The sequence below is a fragment of the Falco cherrug genome, chromosome 8, assembly GCF_023634085.1.
Source record: "Falco cherrug isolate bFalChe1 chromosome 8, bFalChe1.pri, whole genome shotgun sequence".
In the NCBI taxonomy this organism is placed as follows: domain Eukaryota; kingdom Metazoa; phylum Chordata; class Aves; order Falconiformes; family Falconidae; genus Falco; species Falco cherrug.
In genome coordinates this window covers 20,064,126-20,081,253 of record NC_073704.1, presented here as the reverse complement: position 1 = coordinate 20,081,253, position 17,128 = coordinate 20,064,126, and the positions used below count along the sequence as shown (strand labels likewise).

The window sequence follows — 17,128 nt, the reverse complement described above, 5'->3', positions numbered from 1 at the left end:
GTTTTCGCGCCATAGGACCAGGCCCTGGCAGCTACACAAACCCCGTACCGCGAATAAAAAAAAAAAAAACCAAAACAACGGGAACCCCCGCACTAGACGCTCCGGGGCACCCCGAGAGAGCTAAGGTGTTCGTAGCAGGGATGAACGGGCGTCCGTGGGGCGGGCACGCCGGGTGCCCGATCCCGACGGGGTGCGCGCTGCATCTGCCAGGACGCGGGCGCTAACGCGGGGAAAGCGCCGTCGGGCCCCGCCCCCCCGCGCTCCCAGCCGCTTTGGCGCGAACCTTCAGTTCCCCGCTGCTCGCCCCGCCGCCAGCATGGCTCCGCCGCGCCCGCAGGTGAGCGCTGCCCGCGGCGGGGGGCTGCCCGCTGGGTTCCCGGGACGGCTGCGGGGTCGCCGCTGCTGGCGGCGGCCTTGGTGCCGCGCTCTCCCGCGGCCCTGCGGGGTCTCACGCCGGGCTGTGGGGAGGGTGCTGGGCTCGGGCGGGGCGGGGTGAAGCGAGGCGAGCCTTTGGGCTGGGGCTCGCCGGGCGCCCCGGGGGCAGCCCCGCTACGCAGAGCGGCAGCCCCGGGCTTGCTGCCCCGCCGCGGCCCTGGGGCTTCCCGTGCACGGCGGTGCCCTCGCCCGCATGACTGGGGTAGAGGGCTCGGCTTTGGAGCCGCTCTGGGCGTGGAGTAGGCGGCCCGGCGCCCCCGTCTTCTGCCCCTCGCCTCGCAGCTGCCCCGGCCGCCGGTACGACCGGGGGCGGGAGGGCGGTGGCGCGGGGAGTGGGCTGCTAGCGGGTGGGTGGGGGGTACCTCACGGGAGGGGGGAGGCGGCCCCGCCGTGCGGGCGTGGAGCCCCCGGGCTCGGGGGAGCGGGGCGGAGGGGGTCGCTATGGGGCGGGCGGCCCCGCGGTGGGCGGCCCCAGCCTAGCGGGAGGCGGGGGCCGCCGGCCGCGCCCCGGGCGGGAAGGCGCGTTTTTGGGCCGGTGGCGACTGCCGAGGCTCCCGGCCCGAGCTTCGCCGTGCTGGCGGCCCGCCGGTGCTTCCCGGCCTGCCGCGGGGGCCCCTCCGGCCCGGCGCTCCCTCAGCCGCGGCAGGCGACGCCAGAAACCGCCGCTGTTGTGCCCGGAGCCCGGCCGGGTTCCCCGTCAGCACCAGCAGGGCCGTGAGGCGGGGGCGAGCCTCGGGGCGGCTGCGGTCCGCGCCGGGAGAAGCAGCGACCTGAAGGGAGCCGGGGAGGGGGAGGGGAGGGGAGGCGAGGCCTCGCCTCTCTGGCCCTGGCTGGCCGCTCGTCAAACCCTGTTGGTGGAGGGGCGGTGGGGCGGGCGGTCCCAGCGGGCCGTGAGCCTTGGGCAGCCACCAGCGCGGGAGCGACGCGCTCGGCCTTCGGGCCACTGCCACCCTCGGCCGGTAAAATGGGGCGCTGCCGGTGGGAACGTTCGCTGGGAAGTAAAAACCTGAAGCCTTTTCAACCTAGTAATAAAATCAGCAAGAGAGCAAGCTGTTGTCTAGAACGGTTGTTTCAGAGCTCCTCTATTTTGTGAATATGGTCCTTGGCTCCTTCCTTAACAACTGCGGAGTGTTTAGTATTTGCCTCGCATAAAAAGTAATTAAATCAAAGCAGATTTCCAGGTACTATTTGTGTAGTTGTACTTTGCTTTCCAGCATTGCTTGTGGTGGAATGCTTATGAAGGATATGATTTTTGTGTATATTTCTACTTGGCTGTTTTATAAAAGAAGTATTTCTAAATACTGAACAACATGCATTTGTAACAACGATAAGAAATAGAGCAGAAACTATTCCCATTTCTAACTTTGGGAATTACTTCAAACCTGTGATAATTCTGCTGACCTTTGTTCACATCCTAAACATCCTGTTAAACATCCTAAAATGTTCAAACCTCTTAAACTTCAATGTAAGGTTATTCTTAAAAGCTAGTATGCTACAGTAGTTCTCTCTTACTAATGCTGTTGCTGTTGCCCTTTTGCAGCGCCAAGGTCGTTCAGGAAGGAAAAACTTCACAGCATTCCGAAATACAGCGTTCCGAAATACAAAACTGATTCCCATGGAAACATCCTCATCCTCTGATGACAGTTGTGATAGTTTTGGTTCTGATAATTTTGCAAACGCTGTAAGTACAGTACAAGAACAAGTAAAACAGAATGTGCACTGCTGGTAAAGCTTGCAAAAATGTGAAGCAGGTAAAGTTAGTAAATGTGCATGATTAAAACTGCTTCCTCTGCTTATGTTTTTGTATAGTAGTTATAAATCTGTGCTATATGCTGTAATTTCATTTTGCTCTTCAGCTATGCTTCTAGGTAGTTGGAAATGGATTAGTTAGTTATTCTAGCCTTTGAAATATCACCTAACCTAACATGCCTTATAATTTCCAGCTGTGGTTCTGAAACCCCTTGTTAAATGCCTTAACTATTTTTTCTTTATTAAAAAAGCTATTTGCTTATATTGCACTTGTAAATGTGAATCCTTTTCTGTACAACTTCGGTTAAAGGCTATTTTATTCTTCATAGAAACGCAAGTTTAGGTCGGATATTGGAGAAGAACTGGCAAAAATTTTTCATGAGGCCTCTGATGATGAGTCCTTCTGTGGCTTTTCAGAAAATGAGATTCAAGATGCGTTGGTAAGACAGACTGGTTTAGTTTGCAATTTTAAATTTAAATTCTGACATGTTATTAATTAAAAATAATGGCAGCTTCGGCTTGAAAGTCAAATAAAGAAGCATTGTTCTATTTAATGTACAGTCTAAGTAGCCATTCATTTCCTTTTTGCTTCTGTAAAAAGCCCACAAGATCCTGTGCTTTACAAGTTCAGAATACAATCTGCCATACGGATTTTGAAATGGAAAACCTCTTAAAACTGCCCTTGCTGGATGTTACTCTGTTAGACTCAATATTCCAGTTTTCCTCAATGGGAAATGTTATGCTAGCCCATGGACTCCAGCAAACCTGAGGAAAAGTCCTATGCCTATTGACATACAGTCAGACCTGCACTCTTGGCAATGTAACAGGAAATGCTGTACTTTTTTAGTAGTAGAAAAAAAGTGGTAGGAGGTGAAATCCACCTTCCTGCTTTTCCTGGACAGCAGTCCAAGAGCAGTTTTATTGCTTAAAAAGACCAGTAGTTGGTATTTAGTAGAGAAAGCAGAAGTGGTATCATGTTTGATGTAAAATAGGTTCGTTGTAACTTCAGAAACATGCTGAGGAATGGCTAGAAAAGAATAACATCTGATTGGAAGAGGACGAGTCTGAGTTAAATAATACGCAACAGTAAAGAGAAAAAGTAGGAGACAAAGGAATCAATAACTACAGACAATGGGCAACCAGAGCCACATACCTGGTTTAATAAGATCCTGTGCAAATAAGATTGCTATTTGAGACTGACAGTCTATGCAAATGAAGCAGGAAGCCTGTTGTTAACTTATGAACAAAATAAGACAGTCTTGGAGTCAAAGCCTATTGTAAAATGGACTTTTTAACTAAAGAATTTAATTTCTGACCTTGCTGAACCCTTGGCTCTTGAGAAAGTTGTAAGCGAGGCATCAGAATTCAAAGATATGAAAATACTGGGATTTTATTCATAAGTATTTCATTGGCTGTAGAAGGAAGTTTTCACTTGACGTTGATACTGAGAGAGGATTATTCTTGATAGCTTACAAACTTTGGTTTGACCCTTTGAAAACTGTAGGTTTTTTACAGCCAATTACAATATGTTGCTATATGGAGCCCTTTAAAGGCAATACTTTCTCACACTCGCCTACAGACTGTCTTTGCTTAGACAGCTAAGACTGCTGCAACTGAAGTCAAGGTCCTTTTCTGATGTGTTGCAGCATTACAGTGTGGCACGCTGTGAGTTTTTTTATCTTCATGCCCTGTTCTCCCCTTGCCCCCTTATACACCCCACCACACACACCCCCAAGTTACTTGAGCACTAGGACTGGTGACCTAAGTGTCAATAGATTTTAGCCAGGTAGCGTTTTTAACAACCCCCAAACAAAATATTGTTGAAGATCAAATCACTTGTATTTATGTGTTTCCATTCTGGTTTGTTCACAGAAACTGGAATCTGATTCAGAGGAGAATAACACAAGTACTGAAAGTAAGTTAGCTCAGAAAAGGCAGAAATGCCCAATTCCTCTAAAAGTAGCCATGAAGTTTCCACCTCGAAGATCAGAGAGGAGGAAGGGTGAAATGGAACCTTTTCCTGAAGAGCTGGTGCCTGCTCCAGATTCAGATCCAGACTCTGACTCTGAAGAAAAGGGTGCCATGTTTTTAGAAAAGAGAGCTTTAAACATCAAGGAAAACAAAGCAATGGCAAGTACTCAATGTTCCCCTTGGGGGTCTCTTTACTTTCCCACCCCCACTCCCCCACCCCCGCCCCTTGACTCTTAGGGGACCTCTTTGGTTGTCCAGAGTAACTCTAATGGGAATTGTGTGAATGCATTAAGAGGAATTTACATTCCTGATACTTAAATCTGATACTTTATGCCCACTGGCATGTGAAAATGTGGAGGCTAAGTACTTCAGTAAAAATCCATAGGCTGCAAGCCTAAAGAACAGGGCTTCAGCATAATAAGCTTGAGCATTTTCAAATTACTTGCAGTCACTAGAACATAAATAAGACATAAAAGTAAAAAGTTGAAGAGTGACTGTTTTCCGCTAAGTAATTGTACTTCTAGCCAATTGCCCTAATCTAATAGTCTGTAATGGCACATAAACACCCTTTTAAGGCTCTGCTTCCTTTTCTTTCCCTTGTTAGCTTGCAAAACTAATGGCCGAGTTGCAAAATGTTTCTGGTATCTTTGCTGGGAGAAAGTCATTGCCAACTGTCAGTCATGTAAGTATAAACTTATTATGTTTGCTTTCAGATTTCTGATGGTCAAATTCTGATGTTATGAAACAAGGCTCTAATAAACCATGTAAATCAAAGTCCAGTTCAGAATTTTATTGCTTCCTAAAACAGGCACCCTCATTGTGCGATTCTCTTTTGATTTGCCACCGTATAAAGCGAAACAGATTAATTCATAAAGGTTAGGCATCTTCACAGGCCAATAAAACTAAACAAGGTGTGTGTAAATATGTATTTATACGAAGGTTGGAGGTAAGGGAGGCAGCTCAGACTTTGAAGCTCAAGCCTGAATATTCTGCGAGTTTGGAATCTTGAAAAAACCCCTGATGTCTGGCATAACAAACTCCTTAAAGAAGGTTGGGTTGTGAATTGGCAGTGTAATGAATTTCACTGTTAATTTACCTGTAAGCTCTGTGAAGATGGGAACAACACTACAAGTCACAACTCCTCATAGATATGGGTTCTTCTGCTGCATGGGGGAATTACTGTATCTTACACCTCCACAGATGCAAAATTGCTTTTGATTATTTCTCTGCAGCTTGCAGAATGCCCAAGATGAGTTTGCCTAGGATGTTTTTATCTTGTGTTTTCTGATTTGGGACGGGGGAGATTTGCTTGTGGGAAAGACAGAAGGAAGAGGTGTCTTTCAGGGGAGGAATTCATAGCAGGAACAAGAGCTGTCTGGGTTTTAGCCTGTTTAATTAAGGGCTCTTAAACTTTGCCAGGGGCCAAAGCAGATTTCAAGGCATTCATTGCCCAGAAGTGCTTTGAGGAGGAACCCAGACCGAAGTTCTCGGCCTCACACAAGATCCAGGTCCCTCATAGAAGGTCCTCCTCTTTTACCGGAAGAGGAAGATGATGACCGGTACATTTTAGTGAGAAGAAGAAAGATGTCTGATGAATACCTGGAGGTAAGTTGAGGTTCTAGCTCTCCGTTTGCAGGTTGATCATGAAGGTGGTTTTGTATCAAGGAAATAGCAATTCATACATAACTGATAAAGATTATGAGTATGCCGTTGCCTGGGAAGAAATACAGAAAATAGCATGTTGTATGTGTTCTCTGTTTTCCCTTGCCTTATCTTTGAAAAATCACTTCCTCTTGCACTCCAGCAGGAATTAGGCACCCTGAAGGTGACAGACCCTAGGAAAGGTGCTAAAGCTGCATCCATATCTTACGTCTTTGTAAAGATCTGTTACCTCTTATTTAAATATGATAGGTGCTTGAGACTTTGGCATTTCTCTGAAGATCCTCACATTGTTTTTGTAGAGGTTTTGCTGAAGCTAATACAAAAGTGTTGTCTTCACTATTCAGCATGAAGCCCGAACTTCCAGGAGGGGTTGTCGTGGTGCCATGGCTTTTCCACACGTTGTGCGTCCAGTTGAGGAGATAACAGAAGAAGAACTGGATAATATTTGTGGATCTGCAAGAGATAAAGTATATAACAGGACCATGGTAAGTATATTCCAGCTTTGTGAAATGCATACTTTTTGAAGTGATTTCCTGCTTGTGGTTTAGTATCAAAATAGAGCGGACTCTCTCCCACTGAGGGGAAGAATGTGTGTGATTTCTGGGAGAAGTATGCCTAAGATCTTGAGATGTCATCTGTTGTCTTTCCCTGAATTTATAGAATGGTCTTTACCAAGCCAATTAGCTTGCTTTCAGCCTGGAACAACTGTAGTACCTAAGTGATACCAGCCAAGGAAAGTGAGTAACAGATACTGAAGGTGCAGTGTTACAACAGTCTTGGTTCAGACTTGCAGGGTGGCTTTCTGTTTCAGGATAGGCACTGCTAGCTGCCCAAGAGATTGCTTGTTAAATGCTCTATTCCCCTAACTCAAGAGCCATCTTTAATGTCTTGTTTCCTGAACTGTTCCTGTGTTCTAGGGATCCACCTGTCATCAGTGTCGCCAAAAAACCATAGACACCAAGACAAATTGTCGTAACCCTGATTGCGTAGGAGTGCGGGGCCAGTTCTGTGGGCCATGCCTCCGCAATAGGTATGGAGAAGACGTCAGAACAGCGTTGCTGGATCCAGTAAGATACTTTTAATATTGGCTTTATTGTGCTTAACCAATGCATCTCTCTGCTCAAGTTACTCGTAGCTTAAGAGTTTTAGCAGGGGAACTGCTTACAGTACTGTAGTACATAATGCAGTCCTAGTTTGATTCAGACTGACTCACAGTAGCTTGTGTTGTGTAGAAGTCCTTGTAGTTAATGCTTCTGTAGCTTTATTTGCAGGAGTTAACTATGAGAACAGAGCTCCAACATTTCTGTATTTGAGTATCAGAATAATGTTCTCTTTTGCCTTGTGTTAGTGCTTAATGCCCTACGGAAAGAAACCGTATTGTGGACAAAGTACTGTTGTTGTGGGCTGTGAAAGTGGTGCAGGAGTTGAGCAGGGTGGCATGCTTCCTGTGGTTATGTGCAAGGCAGGCAAAGGAGAGTTTAATGCCTTACAACTGAAGAATCTGCTCTTGCGTCGGTTTAGACAACTTTTGCAGCACTGATGTTCACAGCAGAACTCTGTGTGGAGCAGGGCCTTTTTGAAGTTGTGGATGTGAACTATGTATATTCCAGTTCGGTTAAAAAGGCTTGTTCTGTCTTCCATTTAGACCTGGAGGTGCCCACCGTGTCGTGGAATCTGCAACTGTAGCTTCTGCAGACAGCGAGATGGCCGATGTGCTACGGGTGTCCTGGTCTATCTGGCCAAGTACCATGGCTATGACAATGTCCATGCCTACTTGAAAAGGTAAGTATGCCATCATGTCAGAGCAGAGTCAGGCCACCAAGTGGGATAAGCAGCTCAAAACAGGGAGAGGAGAGCTCTCCACATCCCAGTTTGTCAGGTAAATCTCAAGATCAGTCCATATTGCCTTTAGAATAATCTGAGACTTCGCCATATGATTTTTCTGACATCTTGGTTCTTAATCAACACGAGCGGTATATCCACTCAGTCTTTTGGCTCTCAACTTCAGTTGTGTTCATTGTCAGGGCTTCCACTAATTTGTCAGTTTCCAAATAGTATTTTGCCACAAGCTAACTCATGTTTCTACTTGTCTTTCAGTCTGAAACAAGAACTTGGAATGGAAGATTGAAGCCGTGACTGTCTTTAAATTGCATACTCTTTCACCAATGTCATATTATTGCCTACAGTGAATTGTTTAATCAAATGAGACTACAAAGCCAGTGCTGCCTTTCTCTTCTCTTCTGGGTAAAAAAGGATAAAGAACTTAAACTTGTCTCAGTGCAAATAATCCTTGGGAAAACTGTTTAATGAAGGTCTTTGCCCACAGGCCATTGTTTGCTTTTTAAGCAGCTTTGCAAATCAGATAGCATCAGTCCTTGCTTTCATGCCAATAACCCTGCCTGCCCCCACCCCCAAAAGGAGATAGGGTCTTATTCATCAGTGATCTGTGCTGCAGGTGTATTCATGCTTTGTAGTTGATGACAAAAATATACAGATGTTCTGAAAATTCAGGGCACTGTTCCCCACTGAACCAAGCACTTCAGGCCAACTTCTTCTGCAGTACAGACTCTTACTGAACATAAATGATTCAACAGAAGCTAAAATTCTGTAAAACAACAATGCCTTCTTAAGGTCAAAAGGGAAGCCCTAAAAGTTGTGGCTGAGCAGTCTCCAAGCACCAATATTTATACTCAAAGAGCATGTTGACCATTTTAAGAGAGATTCGCAGAGTGACTGAAAATGCAGCAGGGACAGTCCAAGGTGGCACTTTGTATTTTTGTTCAGCTGGGAGGAGGCTGCTGGTGCAAGCTTCCACAGCACCAGCACTACCACTGCTGCATAGTCATGACAGTGACATGAATGTACTGGTATGTGTTGTGGACTGACTACTCTGTCTAAAAACAATCTGTACCCTTTGTTAAATTACTGTGTTTGTGGGTTCTCTTCTCCCTGCTCTTTTTGCAACTGCAGAACTGCTGCTTTGCAGAATCGGCACTGGTCCTGGGGAAGAGGAATGCTTCCAGGCAGGGCTTGGCATGTGGCTGTTGGCCAACTACAAGTGGATGAAAGATGGTAACCTGTTGAGTTTGGTTATTAGGAAAGGGGGCAATGACAAGCAATGGCTGGAATTAGAAGCCTGAATTTTTTCACCTCTAAAAATCAAAGACTTTCTAAACTACAGTCCAGCTTAAAGTGAGTTACTCTTCCAGTTGCATAGTGGCATAAACATAAATAGACAATGTTCTCAAGGGACACCCTCGTTTTAGTAATGGATGAGAACAATTGCCTCATCAAAAAGACTTTTAAATTAAAATAAATAAAAAGGGAGATGTGGTGGGTTGCATACAGTTTGTGAGCACTTAGAGATGTGGTTAGTGCTGTGGTCTGCTCCTTAACAGTCCAGCCATATTTCTGTGTCTGAGTCTGCATTATTGTAGAAGGCTATTCTGCATGATGTTAATGAACCATGAGTACAGCAAAAACGGAGTTGAAGAGTTTTAATGTGCTGTGTGTGTGGATGGGGTCTTGTGTACTCAGTGCTGTAGAAAAGAAGATGCCATGAAAACTGCATCTGGAGGACCACAAAGTGTATAAAAGCGCTTAGTTTGGTTATGGAAACTACTGTATAAGCTTTGTATAAGGTTTAGAATGTAATGTTAATAAATGTACAGTCAAACAGTAGAAGAATCAACTTGCTTTTATTGAGCAATAGAACAAGGCATGGGTTTAGACTTAGACTTACCTGCTTGTACAGTATTTGTGCTGTGTGTATACATAATGATCCACAGTTTATACCTTACTGGAGATTACATCAGTATGTGGGGGAGGGGAGAGGAATTTAGAAAGAAAAGCTATTTATGTCTCAGACTTGCAGTTCTGTTTCATAAATCATCTGTCCTATTGAAAATCTCCTATCCTCTCTTTTTTTATAGTGTGAAGAGCTGTGCAATCTGAGTTGGAGAGTGCTTTACTCTCTAGGTACATTTTGTGAAGAAGGAACTCTAGAAATACATGTTCTGAGAGATCAGAGCCATTTTTAATTTTTTTTTTTTTCTTTCTAATTGCTGGCCTTGCCTTCTGATTGCTACAGTGTTAAAGAACCGAGCTAAAAGCAAACCTTGCATCATAACCACAGAGACTGCTGTATTTGGGTTTACTCAGATCTACAGCGTTTGGTACAAAGATTTTATTTTGAAAATCAAAACTTTCTGGATTAGAATTTTTGCCTGTTAACTGTTTTTAAAAAGCCCACTAGAGCTGTACTTAAATTTTACTACCTTTCAGGTAAACTTTAGTTGCAAACTAAAGGAGTCAGTTATTTCTGTTGTTATACCTGGGGGAGCAGTTGGACTAGGACATCTTCCTCTTCCCAGCCCCGTGTCCCTGAACCAGGCTTGCATTGATATTCATGCTGCTTGGATTGTATTGTTTGGTACCTGATGACTAATTTGTGATAGAAATGCATATGTGCTGAGTCCAGGCCAGATATAGACTTCAAGCACGTGTGCTATGTGCTTACCCTTCTGCTCTTTTTTTTTTTTTTTTTTTTTTCTTTAAACTAGTTGCCTATGTCCTGAGCTGAGAAGGGTGAGGAGGAGGATATCATCATTCTGGACACAAGTAAAAAGTCAGGTGCCTGCTGCTATATATATATTTTAAATTCCGCCCCCCACCCCCGCCAACCAAACTCTGAAGTAACTTCTCTTGGGAGCTCTGTGCTGGAGCAGAGAATTACTTGGGGGGGCCTGATTGCAGGCTGACAGTGCTGAAACTGTGTTTGATAATTGTGCTGCTTGCTTTTGCGTCGGTGTAGCTGAGTCTAGAGAGAGGAGTTAAGTGTGACTCTGGCAGAAGATTATGCAAAGCTGACCTGTAGTTGAAGAGGAACAGGAAAGAAGTGATCAAGCAGGGACTGAGCTGTCCCAAGATACTCTGTACTGGTAAAACCCTCATGTTGACTCTAGCCTAAAAGTTTTGTGTAAATGCATCACCCTTCATCGTGCTGCTGGTGTAGTATGTTAGCTTATGGTTTATGTGATGATTTTGAGGTGTGTCTCAATACACCTTTTTCCCCAGGCCTCTATACCACGGCTACTTTTAAGTACTGTTGATACTAACTCGACAAAAAGTTAAAGAGCTTATGGATTATATCTGCAGCAAATGGGCAGCAATTTAAGAAATTTCATGTGGAAAAGATCCTAACTCTTGTCAGCTTTCCAAAAAAAAAAAAAATTTGCATGGAAATAGAGTATCACCATTAAAGTAAGAACAGAAGAATGAATCTCATGTGTGAGGTAGAATGACTTGGTTATTGGCTGTATGACTTTATTCTCTCACTACTCTCAGCTCTAGGGCCAGGTGATGTTGCGCCTAGGTCTGACACAGCTGCTAATTTTTTTTTAACCTGGTATAATTCTTTATAACTGCTAGAAATAGAATACTGGAAAGACTAATAGGCAAATCACATTCCAGTTCCTTAGACCTTTGTTCCTTCTGGTGGGAAGGTGGATGGGAATGGCCTTTGTGGCTATGTAGTAGTCTGAGAGAAGTGACTATGCCAGAAAGGTGAGTGATAACTGCTTTTTTAAAATAAGTTAAATATGTAAATAAACCCCCAAGCTTGCTTATGAGTAAACTTATCATTGGTGATAGTGTCCACTGATGGAATTGGCCTAACCCACCTTACTATCAGAAGATTCTCTTAGACTGGTACATGTTAATAGATATATTATTTGCTTCTTCCTTGTCTCATTTAGCCACATGCTGAAGCATTAGGTCTCTTTAGATCTTGAGAGAAGGATTTTTGTTGTCTTTAGCTATTAAGCAGGGTTTTTTTCTTTACAAGTTAGTTACAAAAACAGCATTGAAGTGTTGCTTCACAGGCTGATAAGTAGCATACGCTGTACATTCCAGAGCAACATGCTGGGCTGCAATGGAAACCTGTAAACTAGGTGTTAGTTTTGGAAAGTGCCTCCCATCCCTTCCTAGCCTCATGGGCTAATATACCTTTATTTTGTCTGCCAGAAACCTAAAAACGTATTTTAGAGAGAACAGCAAGGAGATGGTAACAACAAAGCATCATCATCATTTGCTTGGGCAGGCTAATGGGATCAAAAGGCAAAAGTCTAGTCAGAGAACAGCTTTCAGTGTTCCAGGGTGAGGGAACACAGCTGACTTTGAAACCTTATCTGTAACACACAATGTAGGTCTGAAGCCTTTGGCAACAGAGTCACCCACTGACCTCTGCTGGCATAAACCAGTTTGTTCTCTTACAGCTTTTTGTTAGTGCAGCTCTGGTATGGCTAATGGCGTAAGCTAGTGTGGAGATTTTGGAAACACTGCCTGCTGTTCTTTCATGTTCTTGGCCTCGCAACAAAAACAAGTGAGTAAAAGATACAGCTTGCTTTGCCGAGTATAGGCTGGCCAGCCTATGGGGTCCTGAACACCAGCACCCAGGTAATGCCGAGCTGTGTGGTAGATGGGATAATGAGTGTATGGGCTCCAAATGTTGAGAGGACAGAATCACGTTTTCACAGGTCTCACCCTTCTTCCAAATAATTATCCTGGGGCTCCTAGGTGGGTGTCAAAAAACCTACAAACCCTTTTGAGGTTGGGGTGGCAAACAGGAGGGGAATTGTATGTTTGAACCCAAAAATACAATGATCGGTGCAAGTGGTGGTAGTCTGAAACTGGGAGGTGAGGGAGGAATTGGGATTCCTGTGGTGACTGATACTTAGAAGAAGTTGTGGATAATGAATTTGTATGAAAACATGTCTAGAGCACAGAGCTACAGTCATGTTAAACAAGATCTGCTTGCTGCTATTTGGTATGGGCTCTCTTCCAGCTAGAACTGGTCAAGCTCAGGTTGCAGGGATGGAAGACAGTTCTGTTAAATGAAAAAAATAAACCAAAAGTCATGGTGTGGTCAGGATGGGGTAAGAAGGCATTGCATCTGTCTCTTTTATTAGTACTGTTTTAGTAGTATTTATGCTGATCACTTGAACTAGAAGAACAATGAGTTGTAGATCCTGCTGCGTTGAGCCCTATTCTTACAATCTTTCCCCTGGAGTATGTCTGCAGGTAAAACTGCCGGCTACTCCTGAGAATTGAAACAACATCCTTCCTGTCTGTTAGTGTCATTGCAGGCAGGCAGAATGAAACTGTGTGCTACGTTGTGTCAAGAGGTATAAGTAGCAGAAGCCTATGGCAAGCATCCTGATTTTCTTTTAATCATGTACACAGCAATGAACCAATCCTGCCAGCACTACTTCTGGCCTTGCTTTACCTCCTTTTAATTTGAATGTCCGTGTAAAAGTGGTATCTTTGTAAGTTACTACATAAACTGGGTGTTCACAAGACTGCCACCAGGGCTGAGGGTGAGAGGGCTCCCACAAATACAAAAATTTGTGGTGTTCGTGTTTTCAGAAAATTAGCAGATGCATCTCCTCCCTGAATATCCAAACAAACTCCTGTTTGAAAATAAAGCTACTGGAAAGACTATACTGAAAATGTAAAATGTAAACATTTTAAGACTTCAGAGATACTTGGATGTTTTCTATTTTATTATATAGCTGAAGTAAAGAAGTTCAATCAGTGCCAACCATTTTGTTTAATACCTTGGAGATTCACCGTCTTTAGATGTGCTATAAAGTTCCAGATCTAGAGGCTTATCCTATATTATTACTCAAATGTGAATGAACATAGGCACTCTTATCTTACGTGATTCTGTTCTTGTATAGCTTATTAGCAGAATTTAGCAGTAGGAAAGATCCTATTTCTTAGTGCTTTTGTGCTATGGTTTTTTTGTTGTTGGGTGTAGGGGGGGGTGGTTTCGGTTTTGGGCATTTCTTTTTGAGGCTGGTTGTAATGTGAATACAAGTGATAACAGTGAATCATCAGGAAAAAAAAACCCCTTTGGAAATAAGCCAGAGTCAAATTCTTTTCTCGTGCTCTGTTCAATCTGCTTCCTCTTTAAAAGAAAACTTTCACATTAGCAGAAAAATAAATGCTTAGCCAGAGTTCTTTTTGTGTCCCTTTCAGCAGGGAGAAGGGGATGAGTGTGCCGAGCTCAATGCCCATGCTGGCTTCCTCCTGCCGTGGAGAGTTAACACTCTAAAAGCTTTTTCTTCCCCCTTTATTTCTGTTTCCATTTAATTCTTATGAAAAAGTTGTAATGTTACAATTTTGGTATTGGAAACCAAGTGCAGAGTTTTGTTGTGAGGAACTGAACTGCTTTGATATAATCCCAGTTTTTTTTTCTGGGAGAAGTTGACTTCTAGTTTTTAAATGGTTGCTGTGGCTAGAAAACAGCATCTGCACTGTGAAGCTCTGAAGAGTAAATAAAAATATACCAGTGTATATATGGTATCTGTGTGCTCATTACAGCGTACAGATCCAGTGTTCTCTCAAAGCCTTCTGATATGATCTTAAACAAGTCACTTTTTCTGCAGCTCTGATGCCAAAATCCATTCACCCACATAGCTAGAGACTGCTTTAGGAAAAATTAACAACTGAATGTTCTTGACATGATTACAGTTCATTTTCATTGATGCAGACTTACCCACAGCAAGGAATAATGCACTGCTTTTTTTTTTTTTTCCCTGTGTACCTTTTAAACACAGACTGGAGATACACACCCTTTCTCCTTGCCAGCAGAGTCAGTCTATTTCTTAGACATACTCGCTATTAAGTATATTATGCATTATGGCTGAAACAAGGGAGTTAAGAATATTGCGGTCTATTAGGTACCATTTTGTTTATTCCTGCCTGTTTTTCCAGTTCCAGGAGCTCATGTCTAACATGTTAGGGGGTTTTTTCCAGTTCTGAGGAAAAGTTATGGATGAGATGAACAGTTTGGCTGATATCAGGCTTAGCTAACTTGCTAATTAAGCCTGACTGCTGAGATCTATCATCTGTTTTTTCCTGTATAGATATCACATTACACTTTTAACGTCTTGGGATCCACAGGGAGATGTGATTCCTGCCAGATCTTAGGGTTCCCTACTATCTAGTGAAAGAGCCAGCCTAGCTGGAATACCCTTGCTCCACCTGGTACACCATGGCTTGCTGTACAATATGCAAGAAGATGGGGATTTTGTAAAGGGATTCTCAGAAGCCCCCATCGTAAATGGCTTAGTTTGTACAAAGCACTCAACTCCTCCTTACAGTTCAAAACCACCTAAATCTCTTTCTGCCTCAATTTCTGATCAATGTTTTCTTGGTGTTTGCCTGGCACCTAAAACATGTTGACCTTATCCCTCAGAATATAGTTATTGGAGGAGAGGTACTGGAGGTGTCGGACAACAGTAGTGCAGGGCGCTTACTATTACTTTTACCTGTAGCTGTACTGAGCTCTGCAGTGCTGTGGTTAGCGTGTTTCTGGGACACGGAGCACCAAAAATGCAGAGGAAGAAAAGCTGTCTTGTAATAAGAGGCAACTAAGGTGGATCTAGTCCTAAGGTCCTGTGTAGAGTTAATTGCCTACAGTTCATTTGGAGGTAATGTGTAAGGGGGAAGTGTTGCACGTTGATGAAAGTCAGAGAAGCTCTTCTGATGACATACAGTGACATATCAGTTACTGTACTTTACTCGTTCCAGTGAAATTTGGTGGAGGCCACATCACTGTTTGGCCACAGCAAGGAGGCTGAGTAGGAGATACTGCGCTAACAATATCAAGACTCCCCAGGTTTCCTTAAACTAAATAACCAAGGGAGAAAATGCAGCTCATTCAAAAATGTCCAATAAATAGGGAAAAATCATTTCAGGTATATGAATTGCCCTCCGTGACCCTGCATTTACCCACACACATTTTTCTCTTGGCCTAAATGAAAGACTTGTTCAAACAAAAAAACCCTGATGGCACAGGCCAGCAGTGCTATTTGTTAGATGACAAAAATTTCAAGGATTTTCTCCTGATGCTGAGCTCGTCCAATGTATACCCTAAGACACTGCCTTTTGTTGCAGTTCAGAGGTTTGTACGCTGAAGTCTGCAATTGCTGAAAAAGCTGTAAATGATGCTGGAAAGTAAATGTAATTTGTAATTTTGGTTTGAACTATAGTTTCGTATTCAGCATATTATGTATTTCTGTATTTTTCTTGAACCTTAGGAGAATGTTTCATCTGATCAACTGACCTAAAAGTGAATGAAACATAAGGCATCATTGTTTGTTCATGGGTTAGTTCTCAGAGATAAAATGCTTTGTTGTATCCTGCTAATATATCCTAAATTTTTTGGTATCACTGACTTACAAGTCAGAGACACCAGACTAAAGCAGGCTGCAGGTTGGAGCACTCCTCCTTGACCTCCAGACAAACCCTTCATCTTCACTAATGTGCATTATTTTACTTTTTTGCAACAGATACCCCGATTTCTGTTTTGCCATCTGCTCTGTGGCAATTGACTCTTCAGAGGGCTGGCTATTTATTACCAGCTATGGCTAGGAATACAGTAAATTCTTTATAAAATAAAAATCAATACTGACTGACATACTGCGTATTAAAGAAAATAATTGTTTATGGCACTCAGCTTAAGCTGTTCTGGTAATCACGTTGAAAAATACAATATTTATTCATTAGATCAAATTTAATGAGGCCTCCTGGCAGTAATTATAAAAATTACTGTAGCAGTAAATTACTAATGAGTTGTGATGTGCTTCCTACCTGTGAGGAAGGACTGGGGGTTGAAAAACCTGATATCCAGACAGCACTAGGGAGGGTGAGATCTTGAGGCTAGGAGTCAAGCTCACAGCAGCGCAGAAGTTGTTCACTGCACCTGAATGGTAAGGAAAAAAAATAAAGCAGAGAGACTCGTAACTGGGAGTTTCACTTTAAATAGACAGTAACTCTGGGTTTGTTTCCAAACCGACACATATAGGCAAGGGAACAATGGTATCGATGGGAGGAAGAGACGACTTTGCCCTGTGTACATCATCTTGTCTACAAAAGCAGCTGAGGTGACCTAATTTACTGTAGCAGCTCTGAGGCTAGGAACAACTTGCTTTCTGGTTGTTATCATGCAAAACACAGTAAAGAGGACAATGTTTTCTTAGTGCCCTTAAATCTTCAAAACAGTCACCTAAGATGCAGAGCTAAGACAAAGGTTGAAATCCTTCCCCCCACCCCCCCACCCCCCTTGCTTTGATGCAGGGAGCTTGGCCTGGATTTATTTCTTCTGAGACAAAGCTTTAAGGAATGCGGAGGCTTTCAGTAGCAAGTGGTACACAGTATGAATAACACCAAGGCACAAAGGTGTAAAAACGGTGCCACTTCTATCAAAAGTCCAGGTTTCTGCTGAGTACAGGGTGTTGCTGCA

At 43.5% G+C, this 17,128-nt stretch overlaps 1 protein-coding gene across 1 annotated transcript; it reads left to right on the top strand.

Moving 5' to 3' along the window:
* The first annotated feature begins 223 nt into the window (after positions 1-223).
* CDCA7 (cell division cycle associated 7) lies at positions 224-8,143 on the top strand. The gene is made up of 10 exons (XM_055719117.1): positions 224-337; positions 1,976-2,116; positions 2,514-2,624; positions 4,057-4,314; positions 4,760-4,837; positions 5,575-5,760; positions 6,162-6,302; positions 6,735-6,884; positions 7,463-7,599; positions 7,915-8,143. Exons 1-10 carry the CDS (start codon positions 317-319, stop codon positions 7,943-7,945), a joined length of 1,254 nt encoding a protein of 417 aa, XP_055575092.1. The 5' UTR covers positions 224-316; the 3' UTR covers positions 7,946-8,143.
* Positions 8,144-17,128: the final 8,985 nt, after the last annotated feature.

Excerpts from the sequence above, each read along its gene's own strand:
- CDCA7 (XM_055719117.1), top strand. The coding sequence starts at position 317 with ATGGCTCCGCCGCGCCCGCAG. Across the intron at positions 4,315-4,759 it reads TCAAGGAAAACAAAGCAATG|CTTGCAAAACTAATGGCCGA; the intron begins GCAAGTACTCAA and ends TTCCCTTGTTAG. Across the intron at positions 5,761-6,161 it reads TGTCTGATGAATACCTGGAG|CATGAAGCCCGAACTTCCAG; the intron begins GTAAGTTGAGGT and ends TTCACTATTCAG.